This window comes from Neoarius graeffei, chromosome 9, assembly GCF_027579695.1.
Source record: "Neoarius graeffei isolate fNeoGra1 chromosome 9, fNeoGra1.pri, whole genome shotgun sequence".
NCBI classification, from domain to species: Eukaryota; Metazoa; Chordata; class Actinopteri; order Siluriformes; family Ariidae; genus Neoarius; species Neoarius graeffei.
Window position 1 is genome coordinate 35,638,891 of NC_083577.1, and position 16,193 is coordinate 35,655,083.

General features: G+C 42.8%; 1 protein-coding gene across 3 annotated transcripts in view; it reads left to right on the forward strand.

Annotated features, from left to right (window-relative positions):
• Positions 1 to 3,703: 3,703 nt before the first annotated feature.
• Positions 3,704 to 16,193, forward strand: part of stxbp5l (syntaxin binding protein 5L) — a 294,368-nt gene continuing 281,878 nt past the window's right edge. For all 3 annotated transcript variants that reach the window (XM_060928664.1, XM_060928666.1, XM_060928665.1), the window contains exon 1: positions 3,704 to 3,871. In XM_060928664.1, coding sequence (XP_060784647.1) covers positions 3,704 to 3,871 — 168 coding nt within the window. The remainder of the gene's footprint in view (positions 3,872 to 16,193) is intronic.

The window sequence follows — 16,193 nt, forward strand, 5'->3', positions numbered from 1 at the left end:
ATTTGGGACAATACTCCCTGGAAAATACCAGGGGAGGTTTAGGCAGGGATAATGAGAGACAGGTTATGAGATGCAATTCATTGATTTATCTGTAAAGCCTGACAATTCCCCATGGAAACATCAGGGGATTTGGAAACATGTAGAAACAGTATGGCTTTCTTTTAAATGTCACAGTTCTGTGAATTCTCTGGTCGAACACACCTCCTGAGCCTACTGACTATAAAAGCATAACATCTACATACATAATTTGGCATATAAGGTGAAACATACTGGAGAGTAGATGAAGCTTGGGGTATCTGATGTGTATTTGAAACACATGTATGTTATCAAAAGTGTACTCCTTCTTGCTTGGTTGATGGAGATAATTTATTTTACATGGCTGGATTATTTATTCTTGTTGCTCTTGTGCTATTCTTGGATGACATGAGAGAAAGGGAGCCACACATGCTTGTGTGTCTGCAGTATATAATCCATGCCGGTGGCGTTGGAAGCCAATGATGTAAGTGCTTATGCAATTGCCAGCTGTGAGTTTCAATCTCAGTGGGGTCACTCACACTCACACAGCTCTGATTCCAGGGATGTCACACAACCATACCAGCCACTGGAAGAGCTGAGACTTACTGTAGAGACTTCGATAGTCTGTGTAAGGAGAGAAGGAGGAAGGTCCATAAGTCTGCCACACCCTTAAATTCTAAATACATGCTCAATGAGTGCATAAGTGTGTGTGGTAAGATAAGCACAACAGTATTGGGTTACAAATACAGGCACTTTTTTTTATGAAAGGATGCCAGAAAGTTCACACAACATCTGGTTGAAACTACAAGTCAAGTTTATTTTTTATAGTGCTTTTAACAATAGACATTGTCGCAAAGCAGCTTTACAGAAAATTAAAGACTTTAAACATTAGCTAATTTTATCCCTAATTTATCCCCAATGAGCAAGCCTGTGGTGACAGTGACGAGGAAAAAAATCCCTCAGATAACATGAGGAAGAAACCTCAAGAGGAACCAGACTCAAAAGGGAACCAATCCTCATTTGGGTGATAACAGATAGCGTGATTATAAATAACTCACTTCTATAAGAGTGTCCTATAGCGTCACAAAGTATAACTGTGTAACCAGGAAATTCATTATAGTTTTAACATGAAGTCTGTTTTGTTGAAGTTATAAACTGTTCATTGATGGAAACTTGAGTGCAAAACTGTTCCTGACAACTGCAGTCCTAAAGTTAACAAGTCAACTGTAGTCCTCAGAAATAAATATTACTGTAAGCGTCCAGAGCCGTCTTCCAAGTGTGACTTTTGACTGTCCATATGGGGCCATCTTCCACAGGAGTGATGTGATGAGACTCCATCCAGACGTAGGGCATCAGGATGGATCAGGCAGGTCAGAGGAGTAGAATAGGTCAGCATCTCGGTCTCAGGATTGACATGTAACTCAGAGGGAAAGACAGAGTGAAGGGTCAAGTCAAAGTCCCTCTCACGCCAGAATCTGGTCTTCCCAGGCAATCTCTTGTCCCAGTAACAACCAGCTCTTTAAGGTGTATGGGTGCAGCGCCGATCTCTGTTTCAATAACCCTTGATCTCTTGCCTATACAGCTAGGGTTACAGTGGAAGGCTAGTCCTCTGGTAACCATGAAAGTTTGACTTCCCTACTTGCATCTGTATTGCAGCGTGCCTTGCCAGATGGTAGTAGGTACCATTTTTATGATGGTCTTTGGTATGACTCGACCGCGAATAGAACTCGTGATCTCCTGGTCGAGAGGTGGACATGCTAACCACTAGGCGAGAGAGAAAGAGAGATTGTTAAGTTACAAGTTTGGTTTGGAATCCAAAAAGACAACAAAAGAACAAAAAAATTTGTGCAAGTCAGAAGTGTTTTCTTTCATGTTTATGGTCAGATATGAAGCTCACATAAAATCCACGTCCAGCAGTCATTAATAATTGTCTGGTCTGGACAGGGTTGTGGTGGCTTAGAACCAAGTAAATTCATTAAGGCAGGTCCAAGCAAACAATAATAACTGTAAGAGTGGGATAGATATCAGGCCATATGAAGAACCAGAATTTACACATACTGACAGTATGAGTATTTCTATCCCTGGGTTGTTTTTAGTGTTTCCTGGAATAGTGCAGGTCAGCCTACATATTAATTGAACAAATATTCCGTTTTAGACCACGCCCAGCTTTTTAAATCCGAATACAGATTCAAATATTTGGTGCAGGTGGCACGGTGGTGTAGTGGTTAGCGCTGCCACCTCGCAGCAAGAAGGTCCGGGTTCGAGCCCCGTGGCCGGCGAGGGCCTTTCTGTGCGGAGTTTGCATGTTGTCCGCGTGGGTTTCCTCCGGGTGCTCCGGTTTCCCCCACAGTCCAAAGACATGCAGGTTAGGTTAACTGGTGACTCTAAATTGACCGTAGGTGTGAATGTGAGTGTGAATGGTTGTCTGTGTCTATGTGTCAGCCCTGTGATGACCTGGCGACTTGTCCAGGGTGTACCCCGCCTTTCGCCCGTAGTCAGCTGGGATAGGCTCCAGCTCGCCTGCGACCCTGTAGAACAGGATAAAGCGGCTACAGATAATGAGATGAGATGAGATATTTGGCGCACTAAACAGATGGCATTGTGTTACACCTCTAGTTCGAGTGAACGGGCATCTTTTTACCCCGTTCAGTCTGGCGGCCTCTCACCTCTGTGGTCACCTCTGTGATGTTGCAGCACTTTCTCTAGTGTTTAAAACATTGATTCAAAACAGAGCTTCGGGAAGTTTTACCCCTGTAGCCACGACGACAGGGTCATCTTCATTGGAACACAGGATGATAAAATGACCCTGTATCGAGGTCACACACGCAACTGCGCGATGCTTTATAATGACGCACAGCAAGGCAAACTCGCTTTCTCCTGTGCGCTTAATCAGGAAAGCGCTTGCCCCGACAGCATGAATTGGGGGCGGGGCCTCTGGTGCTCGGTCTTTCAGCACCACGGACAGTGACTGCAGGAGCAAGAGAGAGAGAGAGAGAGAGAGAGAGGCAGAGGCTCCGTTGCCTGCTCTGGTCTTGTACCATCTGTTTCTCATCTGATCTCACACTTCTTTCCCTCCTCACGTTCCTCATCCTCTCGCGACAGTTCGCGCTGAAAGTTGAACAGTTTGGTGGTCGCGTGGCGAGTTCAGGGACGGAAGGAAGGAAAGAAGGAAGCCACGTCTATTTGCGGTGTCTCTCTTCTTCCTCATCTGCGTCTCCCGGACGAACGAAACGGTGTTAATTCTGGGCGAGCTCGAGTCTCAGTGCTGAACGTAGTTGAAACGTCTCGAAAATGTGCTCTGGCTGGGTGTGATCCAGTCCTGCATAATAACTAACATGAAGTTTCTCTATTCCGCTGCGCTTTAACGCGTATGAACGCACACCCTTCTGCTGTGCGTGTTTTTTTTTCCCTCCTTCTTTGACGTTTTGGGGGGCGCTTTGGCTCTTAAGATGATGTCCCTCTGTGACTTTTTGAATTGCCCGTAAATGCTTTAAAAGGCAGAGGAAGCAGAGAGCTCGGCAGTCTCTCAGTTCTCTAAAGGAGGGGAGGGTTTGTTGTGCTCTTGTGCTACCAGCAGCCTCCTCTATGCCGCTTTAATCATCTCTGCGGTAGAATTTCGAGTGCTCAGAAAAGACCAGCTGAACCTATTATAGAAGAAGAAGAAGAAGAGAAGAAGAGAGGAACAACCATGAAGAAGTTCCGGAAGGTGCTGGACGGTCTGACCACGTCGTCTCCGGTCAGTGCTGGAGGCTCTCCGTCGTGCGGCAGCGCTGCTGGAACTCCCACTGCAGCAGCGACTCCGCGCGAGCTGGACATCCAGGAGACCCTCATGGCGGAGCACTTCCACATCTGTAAGGTGGGTGGGTACCTGGCACTCTGCGCTCTGAACAACTTCAGGTGAACGCAACAAGCCGCAGTAAATATGATCTCAACAGACACCATACACCAGCACACCATCATTACTCACTTTGCTTATTTTGCAGCACCAGGGGTGGCGCACTGTGTTGGGCTACTGATTAGTACATTAGTACTGATTAATATGCGCCGTGGGATTTGATTTCAGAACCAACCAGAAAATCACACAAACCCAAACCAAAAACACACACAATTCAGAGTGATACACTGATGAATCACTTCATAGGCGAAGACTTTGGTCAGACTCTTGGATGCCACGGGGTGCAGGGGGCGTGATCCAGAATGACAGTGTTATCAAGGGGGCGTGGCTCAGGGTGACACTGTTATCAGGGGGCGTGGTCATGTCTAGGCGATTATAGCAAGTAAGTCTTAGCCAAAAAGATCAGAAGCTGGAAGATGGACATTGAGTGCAAACTGATAGAGGCACAACAGTCTTGAAGTTCTGTGTGTGTGTGTGTGTGTGTGTGTGTGTTTGCTCTATACAAGGACCGACCACTTACGCAAAGTTTACAAAGTGAAGCTCAGCCTCTCAGCTACTCTCCTCCTTCCAGTGCTGAATGAAGCACACACACACACACACACACACACAGGGAGCTCCAGCTTCAAGACTGCCCCAAACCCATATTATTCATTAAGCTTTCTCGTTTGTGTGGCGTTTCATTAGATTTAAAGCCATTAAAAAAAACCCTGATTACTGACCGCAGTGCTGCATTTTTTGCTTTTCATCAGACAGATGTACAGGCTTTTCTTTGCGGCCTCACACCCCTTCACTCCAAAAACACCGATTCCGCCTCCAGCTCGTTGCCAAACCGCAATATAGCATACGCAGGGATGTTGTAGCCTCCTGTACTAAATATAGAAGGAGTATTATTCTGGCACAGGCCACTATTCAGTAGTGTGTCGTGCGCTTTTGAACACACTGATCTAGCCATTTCGGGACTCGTCCCAATCCGCACACTAACAGCACACCAAGACAGGTGACCATAGTCAGAACTCCGCTGCAGCAGTCTTGGTTTTCATCCGTGGATCTATTTTTAGCATTCATTGCGGCTGGATTGTAATCCAGTGTTGCCAGATTGGGTAATCTCGAACCTGTTGTCCTATTTTTAACACAGTGGACTGATAGACACGATTTGGGTTGTTTACAGGAGCCTAAATCCCATGGGTCTTGAACCATAATTGATTTCCATACACATCCAGTCCAATCTTCTCTTTGAAGCTGAATGTAGCAATATTGATCCGGCTTGGTTCGGAGAGAAATTTCCAAATTTTGTATAGAATTATTTCTTGCAATGGACTCCAGTCCGGTTGTCTTTTAATAAGGTTGAATGAATGAATGAATGAATGAATTTATTTATTTCGAACATGTATAAAAAATGTATGTAACTATTTGTACATACAAAAGAAAGAAAACGAGAAATTAAAAAAAAAATACCATAAAGAGCTAAGACGGGCGGCACGGTGGTGTAGTGGTTAGCGCTGTCGCCTCACAGCAAGAAGGTCCGGGTTCGAGCCCCGTGTCCGCGTGGGTTTCCTCCGGGTGCTCCGGTTTCCCCCACAGTCCAAAGACATGCAGGTTAGGTTAACTGGCGACTCTAAATTGACTGTAGGTGTGAATGTGAGTGTGAATGGTTGTCTGTGTCTATGTGTCAGCCCTGTGATGACCTGGCGACTTGTCCAGGGTGTACCCCGCCTTTCGCCCGTAGTCAGCTGGGATAGGCTCCAGCTTGCCTGCGACCCTGTAGAAGGATAAAGCGGCTAGAGATAATGAGATGAGATGAGAAAGAGCACATTGTTCGAAAAAGGAGTGGGAAGAAGTACAATACTTTTTTTTAACTTCCCATCCCTTTTTAACTACCCTGAAATCCAAACTACATTAATACACCTATAAAAATATATACCATATATACACTTCATAAATATCTATCTAAATATATAATTACAAAAATATATACTACATACCATATATATACTTCATAAATATCTATATAAATATATAATTACAAAAATAAATATCTACTACATACCTATTCACTGATAGGAGAATAATGGGAGGGTAAGCCCAGTGCCGTGCTGGTTATTTCCAGTCCAGATGACGTTGCACAAAAATGCTGGAAGTTCCAAGTCAGGCCAGTAAACTGAAAGTGAACAATATTGGAATGAATTTCCTACCATTCCATCTGGATTCCCATGCAAAATTAGGCTTATCACGCACTCAAGCATCTTCATTGGTCTCTGTCCACTTTTTTTGTTTGTTTTGTTTAAAGCACAACTTTATTCATCACACACTTGTGAAATTCCTCTCTGAATTTTAACCCATCTGAAGCAGTGAACACACACATGTGCGCACACACACACACACACACACACACACACACACACACACACACACACACACACACACACACACACACGCGTGAGCAATGAGAACACAAACATACCCAGAGCAGTGGGCAGCCATGCTAACAGCGCCCGGGGAGCAGTAAGGAGTTAGGTGCCTCGCTCAAGGGCACCTCAGCCCAAGGCCGTCCCATATTAACCTAACCTGCATGTCTTTGGACTGTGGGGAAAACCGGAGCACCCAGAGGAAACCCACGCAGACACGGGGAGAACATGTGAACTCCACACAGAAAGCATGTTTATCATGACAGTCAAAGCATTTAGCCTCCTTTATGTTGACTTTATACAGCAGTTGTTTCAAACTCAATTCAAGCCCTATACATCAGTCTACAGTAGAGTACCGTAATACCAAGTATTATTGTGCAGAATATTAAAGGAGAACTGAAGTCGTTTTTAAACTTGATTTATTTCTTAATTAACTTATTCAATTACATTTTTGGTTTTAGTAACCTTATATCGTGACTTGTATTGGTAATTGCAATTAAATATTATACTTATCGGCCTATTTGGTTTTTAGCCGTGTTGAATTTAGTTCGTTTGGTCCACGGCAGGCGTCGCTTATCTGCGCGATCTTCACGAGACTTGTGCAAGACTTTGAAACATGAAGTGTCAGCCAGGTGTCAGTGCCACCATTTTGAAAACTGTTTTCCAAACGAAATATTGCACAAAAGCGAGTTTAAATGACGATTACTGCCTACTTTTTTCAAACTTTCCTGATTGCTATCAAAGCAAACCAAACTTCCAGCGTGATTACGTCAGCATTTGAAAGAAGGCGTGTGCGTCTTTTGACAACATTGGCAGATGCTGGTCACTTTGATTTCCGCTGTACGTTTACTTCCATCCTACGATGTCTCGCACAGGTCTCAACAAATCTCGTTTACAGCCATGGCTTTGACATATGAACTGATATGTTACAGAGCATATTTCAAACACTCATAACTTGCTATAGCAGTGACAAAATAGCGATCAAAAATGCATTCCTATATTTAATAGAATGAGATAAATAGAATTTTGATAATAAAAAAAAATTGCCTTCAGTTCTCCTTTAACAAGGTAGTGAAAAAAACCTCATCAAATAAATATGGGTCATACATTTTCACCACACTCCCTCGAGAGTCCTGTAAACTGGAAGGTTGAGTAGGAACATGTTGGCACTCGATGATGAGTCGGGTCCCAGCGGCATAGCAAAATGTGACGAATAGAAAAGCCTGCCTTTGCATGACCGGGGTTGTTTTCAGTGCCATTGTTACAAGCCTCATTCCCACTGTGTGCAGTGCTGTAACTGACCTCTCATTCCTCTCCATGGTGTGGAAATTTGAATCTGAGTACTGCTCTGCACACTGAATATGTTTGCGCTATTGCAGGCTAGATTGTTGGTGCTGCAGATTTTCCAGTTGCCCCTAGACCTGAATCTCTGTCTCTCTATTTGGCATGTGACTACAGTGACGTGGCTGCTCTGACTTCCATCAGAATTTCTAGGGACGATCGCAGTAGTGGTTTCCCATTGCATGTTACTGGATCAAACAACCATTCACACCTATGGGCAATTTAGAGTAGCCAGGTAACCTAACTGCATGTCTTTGGACTGTGGGGGAAAACGGAGCACCCGGAGGAAACCCATGCAGACACGGGGAGAACATGCAAACTCCACACAGAAAGGCCTCACTGGGCTCGAACCCGACAATGCTAACCACTACACCACTGTGCCACCCCTAGACCCGAATACAAGGGTTTAATAAGGGTTTTTCAGTCCTTAAGATTGATGCTGTGAACTGCTGGAGTTAAAGTGTATTATCACCCACACCACAGAATTCTCACTATTCTTTCATTCATTATTGTTGACTTCGGCTTGTACAAACACCGCAGCTGTTTATGAACACTGTGGACTGCAGCCTGGGCATCATAGGCTAATTTACATATTCATTAACTTGTCATGATTAACTGTTACACTGTGTGGCCAAAAGTTTGTGAACACCTGACCATCACACCTATATGTTGTTTTTCCCAAAAATGTCTAGAATGTCTTTTTATTCTGTAGCATTACACTTTCCCTTCACTGCAACTAAAAGCCCCGAGCTTTGTGAAGACACGGTTTGCCAAGGTTGGACGAGAAGAACTCAGCTGTCCTGCACAGAACCCTGACCTCAACCTCTCTGAACACCTTTGGGATGAACTGAAATGCAGACTTTGTGCCTGAACTCCTCTCTCAACATCAGTACCTGCTCTTGTGGCTGCTTGAATAGAAATCCCCACAGCCACGCTCCAAAATCTAGTGGAAAACCTTCTCAGAAGAGTGGAGATTATTATAACAGCAAAGGGGGATTCAATCTGCATTGGGATGTTCAACAAGCACATATGGGTGTGGTGGTCAGGCATCCACAATAACTTTTGGCCACATATTGTGTATGAAAAAGGAAGATTTTCTGACTCTTGTAATAGAATATTATAGGACAGAATTTTTTTTCAGGATAGAAAATAACAAAGCGATCAATCAATCAATCAATCAATCAATCAATCAATCAATCAATCAAGAATGCAGACAAACTGAAGCAGTGGTAGAGATTAGTCTGGAAATAGATATGAAAGAAGTGCTTTTGGGTGGAATAACATACTTTTATTACTTGTAAATATAGTCAAGAAGAGCGGTTAAAACAAAAAAAAAATCAAGATATGGTGATCAGTGATTGGTTGCTGAGAACATACCTTACATACTGCTTGTGCAGGTACGACTCAGTCAGTCTTTACACAATGGAATTGCTAAAGGGGTCTAAAAATTCACAAAAAAGAAGTTTATTCAAGTCTGCTTCTAGTATACTTCTTTTAAACTAAAAATAAGAGAGTATGCTTTCAGTTTACTTTTTATTTACTTATCAGAGATATACTTAATAAAGTTATACATAAGTATACTTAACAAAAGCGTAATAAAGTATTAAAATATTTGTGCCTTATGTTTAAGTGTACTTGCCCTGTAGTTGTGCTTATCCTTTTGATAGTAGCCTATAAAATACTTCTTTTTCACACATATTGGCTTCTTTGTGATATACGGCAGCATGTTTTAAATCCCATCTTTTAAACCTACATGTACCATAAGTTTGTGGTCAGCTCTGGGGTGGAATAGCTTAAGAGTAAACAGTGTTGGAACTTATCTTTTATGTACAGTGTTATTAACTAGATGTATATAACCAGTAATTAATAGTATATTTCCAATATGCTATAAAGTATACTTTTATAAACTAAAAAGTGGACTAAGTGTGTAACGAGTAAACCATTAATATATTTCCAGTACAGGGCGGCACGGTGGTGTAGTGGTTAGCGCTGTCGCCTCACAGCAAGAAGGTCCGGGTTCGAGCCCCGGGGCCGGCGAGGGCCTTTCTGTGTGGAGTTTGCATGTTCTCCCTGTGTCCGCATGGGTTTCCTCCGGGTGCTCCGGTTTCCCCCACAGTCCAAAGACATGCAGGTTAGGTTAACTGGTGACTCTAAATTGACCGTAGGTGTGAGTGTGAGTGTGAATGGTTGTCTGTGTCTATGTGTCAGCCCTGTGATGACCTGGCGACTTGTCCAGGGTGTACCCCGCCTTTCGCCCGTAGTCAGCTGGGATAGGCTCCAGCTTGCCTGCGACCCTGTAGGACAGGATAAAGCGGCTACAGATAATGAGATGAGATGAGATACTTGCAGTACAAAATGAAAAATACTAGTTGTATACTCAGAGTTTACTTCTCTTAGACTTAAAGTATACTTTTTTATAAACTAAAAGTGGGCCAATTTAGTCCCAAGAAGTATTAGATTAGTTTATGTACAAGTATACTCTAAGTACATTGATATCAGTATACTTGGTACACAAACGTATACTTAAGGAAATATACTTTCACTTTACTTAAGTATACTTAATAAAATGAACTTGAAGCATACTTCTTTTTTATAAGGGTGGTTTCCAAAAACAAAAATAGGTTGAACAACTTTTACTATGAAGGCGGTCTGTAGTGCAGAGGGACACATAACAACTTTACCAATTAATCTTAACATTCAAATAAAAAAAATATATGGGAAAGATGGTAATGATGATGTACCAGCTTTGGAGACTGTGGGGTTCTAATGCTGTGCTGCCATAAATATATACACTCACTGGCCACTTTATTAGGCACACCCATCCGTCCACCTGCTGTTTGAAGCAGTTCTCTCATCAGCCGATCCCTCGACAGCAGCACAATGAGTCAAATCATGCGGATACAAATCAAGAGCTTCAGTTAATGTTCACTTCATTCAAACACCAGAATGGGAAACACTGTGATCTCAAAGTGTGACTTTCTTTCACTGTGGCATGGGTGTTGGTTTGAGTCAGATGGACTGGTTTGAGCATTTCAGAAAGTGCTGCTGATCTCCTGGGGTTTCACACACAACAGTCTTGAGAGTTTATACAGAATGGTGCGAAAAACAAAAAAACACTGAGTGAGTGAGCGACAGTTCTGTGGCTGGAAACAAACGCCCTGTTGATAAGAGAGCTCAGAGGAAAATGGCCAGGGGTGGGTTTCCCGATCATTGTTAAATGGTAGAGCGAGCATCACAATGAACACTCTCTCTCCTAGTTAAGATGCTCTTATCATTAAGAGGCTTTTGGGAAACCCATCCCAGGTTGGTTTGAGCTGCCAGGAAGGTTATAATAACTCGTATAATCACTCTTTACAACCGTGCTGAGCAGAAAGCATCGCAGCATGCAGCAGCAGAAGATCACACAGGGTTTCACTCCTGCAGCCGAAAACAGGAATCTTAGAATCAAGAAGAAGTTCCTGTTAAAGTGGCCAGTGAGTGTATAAAGATATAAAGATATTTATAAAGATAAAGATGACAGCATACAGTGGTGTGTCCTGCTTATTAGTGTCTGATTCATTCCTTGGTGCACAATAAATGGACACATAAAAGTATTAATGACTATATTGCCTTCGTAGTTTCTCTGTAGGGCGGCACGGTGGTGTAGTGGTTAGTGCTGTCGCCTCACAGCAAGAAGGTCCGGGTTCGAGCCCCGTGGCCGGCGAGGGCCTTTCTGTGCGGAGTTTGCATGTTCTCCCCGTGTCCGCATGGGTTTCCTCCGGGTGCTCCGGTTTCCCCCACAGTCCAAAGACATGCAGGTTAGGTTAACTGGTGACTCTAAATTGACCGTAGGTGTGAATGTGAGTGTGAATGGTTGTCTGTGTCTATGTGTCAGCCCTGTGATGACCTGGCGACTTGTCCAGGGTGTACCCCGCCTTTCGCCCGTAGTCAGCTGGGATAGGCTCCAGCTTGCCTGCGACCCTGTAGAACAGGATAAAGCGGCTACAGATAATGAGATGAGATGAGATGAGAGCTACAACATTACATTCATGATTCGAGTCTGTTTGTATTGTACAGTAGGGATAAACTTCTCAGAGAGTTGATTTGAGGTGATGCCTCAGTCCTCTTAACAAATATTGAATCCTGTTTACTGTTTTCAAATAGGATTCTCAGCTGGCCCCTGAGTGACAGCGGATTTCCTCTTCATGTTTACTTGCTACTAGCAGTTGCTCACTCACAGTGTATAGCTGAGGAGTGTTTTTCTTCAGGGCTTACAGCATGGTGGAATAAGCAATATATAGTGTGTGGATGGCAGCACGGTGGTGTATTGGCTAGCATTGTCGCCTCACAGCAAGAAGGTTCTAGGTTCGAGCCCAGCTGCCGATGAGGGCCTTTCTGTGTGGAGTTTGTATGTTCTCTCCGTCTCTGCATGGGTTTCCTCCGGGAGCTCCGGTTTCCCCCACAGTCCAAAGACATGCAGGTTAGGCTAATTGGTGGCTCTAAATTGACTGTAGGTGTGAATGTGAGTGTGAATGGTTGTTTGTCTCTATGTGTCAGCCTTGTGATAACCTGGCGACTTGTCCAGGGTGTACCCCGCCTTTCGCCCGTAGTCAGCTGGGATAGGCTCCAGCTTGCCTGCGACCCTGCACAGGATAAGTGGTTATAGATAAGGGATGGATGGATAGTATGTGGGCAATGAGATGTAGTGACTTTAGCAAGTCAGGAGGATGCAGGAGTACACCAGAAAGGGCAAAACCTCTTTAATGCCAGGAGGACAATGAGACAGAAATGGTAAAGCATTGTACAGCACTTCCTGACCAGGAGAGATACAGCTGGCACAAAGCCTCATCCTTTATGTTCACAAACACCACGATATCATATTGTAGTCTTCTGTAAATAAATCCATGATGCAATAAAATGATCATACAATGTGTGAAGCAAACATGAAATGCAGGGGCAAAAAAAAAAAAAAGATCTATACTCATTCTGTTTTTAGAGCTGTCTGATGTAAGAGTTTTATCATAGAAGAGATATTTCATTAAAGAGAAACTAACAGCATGACTCAGTATAAACTACAAGTGTTTTTTCATCCATTTCCTGAAAAATAAGTGAAATTTTTTATTTACACATGGCGTAAATATTTGCAAAAATTTCATTCTGAAGCCTTTGATAAAACCCACAGAAGAAATGTCACAACATGTCATTGCAACCAGTCAGTGTTGAACTGAAGGGCGGTTGATGTACAGCACCGTGTGATGTCTCTGTGCGTCTGCATCGTGACGCAGGTTAACTCAGAAATATAAGCCAGGCTTGACATAACAACCCAACACAATAAGTCTGGGAATTCTAAAAGAAATCGCAGAATAAAGTGGATTCATTTTGGGTCAAAATAGACAAATCCGTCCATCCATCCATTATCTGTAACCGCTTATCCTGTGCAGGGTCATGGGAAAGCTGGAGCCTATCCCAGCTGACTACGGGTGAAAGGCGGGGTACAACCTGGACAAGTCGCCAGGTCATCACAGGGCTGACACATAGAGACACACAACCATTCACACTCACATTCACACCTACAGTCAATTTAGAGTCACCAGTTAACCTAACCTGCATGTCTTTGGACTGTGGGGGAAACCGGAGCACCCGGAGGAAACCCTCGCGGACACGGGGAGAACATGCAAACTCCGCACAGAAAGGCCCTCGCCACACAACCATTCACACTCACATTCACACCTAGAGTCAATTGCTGGGTTTCAGTCACGTGACTTTTCTTAGCGGTTTTACCGGAAGTGAAATAGCTGGTGGTCTAAACAGCAGCCGTAGTGCAAACAACTAGTGATAACTTATCAGAAGATACTTGTAATCTAGAAGCTCGCTTTAGATCTATTCAGAAGATTGCTATGTGCAATGGAATCGACCCCTACAGTCTTGGAAAGAAGGATTTGTCATAGGAGCTCGAAAACTACCCTTCAGTCCCCGACATCTCAAACTATCTGGTGTTGCAGACGTCCTTCTACACCGCAAAACAGATGAAAGCGTGGAAGAGTATGGAGGCTTACAACTTTTTTGTATGTGGCTGGGTAAAGGACCACAGTATCAAGTCGCTATCGAATGAATCCTGTATTGTTTTTGCCCGTGTAAGTGTGTTTTTTTAAAGCTTTTTGTTCGTGTCTTTACAATGAAGTGCTGCAAGTTGAAGTGTAAACAAACAACAGTTTGCTTGATTCTCACTTGTGTTGGCTCTTATCTCTCAGGTAAATCATTCACAAAGATCATCAGAAACCCCTTTAAAGACCTGGATCTTAGTTAAACAAGACGGAGAAGTGATCACGGTGCATTGTAACTGTATGGTTGGGGAAGAATTTTGTCGCGACCTTCATGCATATGGACTTTGTGAGGAGTAAACAAAGAAACAGCTGGGGACTTTAGCGCTTTGTGACTAAAAAAAGTACCGTAAAATAACGACACACAGCAAGAAAAGTACTTGGAAAACACTAAGGCCGTAGCTGAGAGGGAAATACAAACCTTTCACCAAGTGATCACTGCAAACTCGAACATGCTTCGACTCGGCTCCCTTTGATTTCAGTGAGAGGTTCAAAAGCCACCTTTCTTGATGTCTTTTTGTGAAATCCTGTGTTCATTCACCCTTTTTTATTAGTTCATGGGGAACCCTGAAGAAACTTTTATCAGTTTAACGGTTTGATCGATTTGAGCAACCTAAAACAACGCAAGCGTAAGGCATTTTTCATGGAGCAATGCACCTTCTCCATACAAACGCTTTGTCAACTGAGCTTTGGTAGACCACTAGGTAAAGTTTTGAATAACCAATGAGGCGGATGTGACGTCACGTGAAACCCAGCAATTTAGAGCCACCAGTTAACCTAATCTGCCTGTCTTTGGACTGTGGGGGAAACCGGAGCACCCGGAGGAAACCCACGCAGACACGGGGAGAACATGCAAACTCCACACAGAAAGACCCCCATCGGCCACCGGGCTCAAACCCAGAACGTTCTTGCTGTGAGGTGACAGTGGTAACCACTACACCACCGTGCCACCCCAAAATAAACAAATCTGGTGTTTAATTAGTAAACACAAGGTGATGTCAGAGACTCAGCTGACCATATTCATGGTCATATTTTACATTTGTATGTTACCATATTCATACAACTGGCTTTTTACTCCTTTTAAAAGTTGATTTACAACCAAGCATGTGCACAAACCAATTAAGCATTTCAGGTTAAATAAATTTGTTTATAATGTTTATTAAGAACGCATGCAGTGAGCTTCTCATAGTGTCACAGAGGGACAATGGAGGCCATCAGTGGTTATGATCGCATCCCTCAACGATGGGCTCTGACAAGCAGTGCTGTCATGAGCTGTCATGTTTCATAAGTTGCAGAATGTGGAGACATCTCTCTCTGTCTTTTGTCCTCCACTCATCCACTATAACTGATTAATATGTGTTCCTTTCAGCAAACTGTTCCTTAAATGAGGAAACAATGCTGAATCTCATTTTCAGCTTCGTATAATTCAACAATGAAAAATGTATTTAACGATGATTTCTACCATTAAGCTAGCATTTCTGCCCATAATAGAGTGTGGATGTAAATAAATGCAGTGTGATTGTGTGTATAAAGTCACACTCTTAGGCCTTTTTTATTTTTTATGATTTTTTTTTTTACCGACAAAGCATATTGTATATCATTAATTGGTTTTCCCCTCTACAACACCATAGTCTTTATAAAGAAGGATGTCCTAAGCTATGATGAGGCAGCTATCATTTGATTTGTCTTGCTTCACCTGACATTATTTTACCTTTTAAAAGAAAAAAAAGTGTGTTAGCCCATAAACAGTAATAAATAGAAGGGCACTCGGTACAGTGCCTATCTCCGCCACATCATATTATCAACATCAAAATCAAAGCGCTTGAACCTAGGATAATACGAAAGTTTCATCCAAGTTTCATCCAAATCTGTTCACTACTTTTTGAGTTATGTTGGGAATAGTAAAAAAAAATCCTGGATCTGGATACATATCCGGATTTGCATCAAAATTCAAACAATTGGTCCTTGGCCCATGGACCATGTTTCCTCAAAATTTCATCAAAATCCATTCAATAATTTTTGAGTTATATTGGGAAAAACAAAGAAACAAACAAACAAATGGAGGCAAAAACATAACCTCCTCCAACAAACTTACAGAGGTGGACAAAGTACTCAACTTCATTACTTAAGTCAAAGTACAGATCTCACTGGTCAAATGTTACAAGTGAAAGTTGTCCAGTCAAATTTTTACTTAAGTTAAAGTATTGAAGTACTTGCTTTTAAAAATACTTAAGTATTAAAAGTACATTTTCTGTCATCGCATTGTTGTATTATTGACATAATGCTTATAATAGCTCATGCCTCTGAAGCAACCGACTGGATTATTTTGTGAATTCACAAAATGAACGCATGCTGTGCATCATGGTGGTTTACCGTTAAGCTAGCAACTCAGTGAAGCTCCACCTGACATGCTAGCAAACTCTTTTCAAACTCAAAATCATATTGGGTAGCTAACGT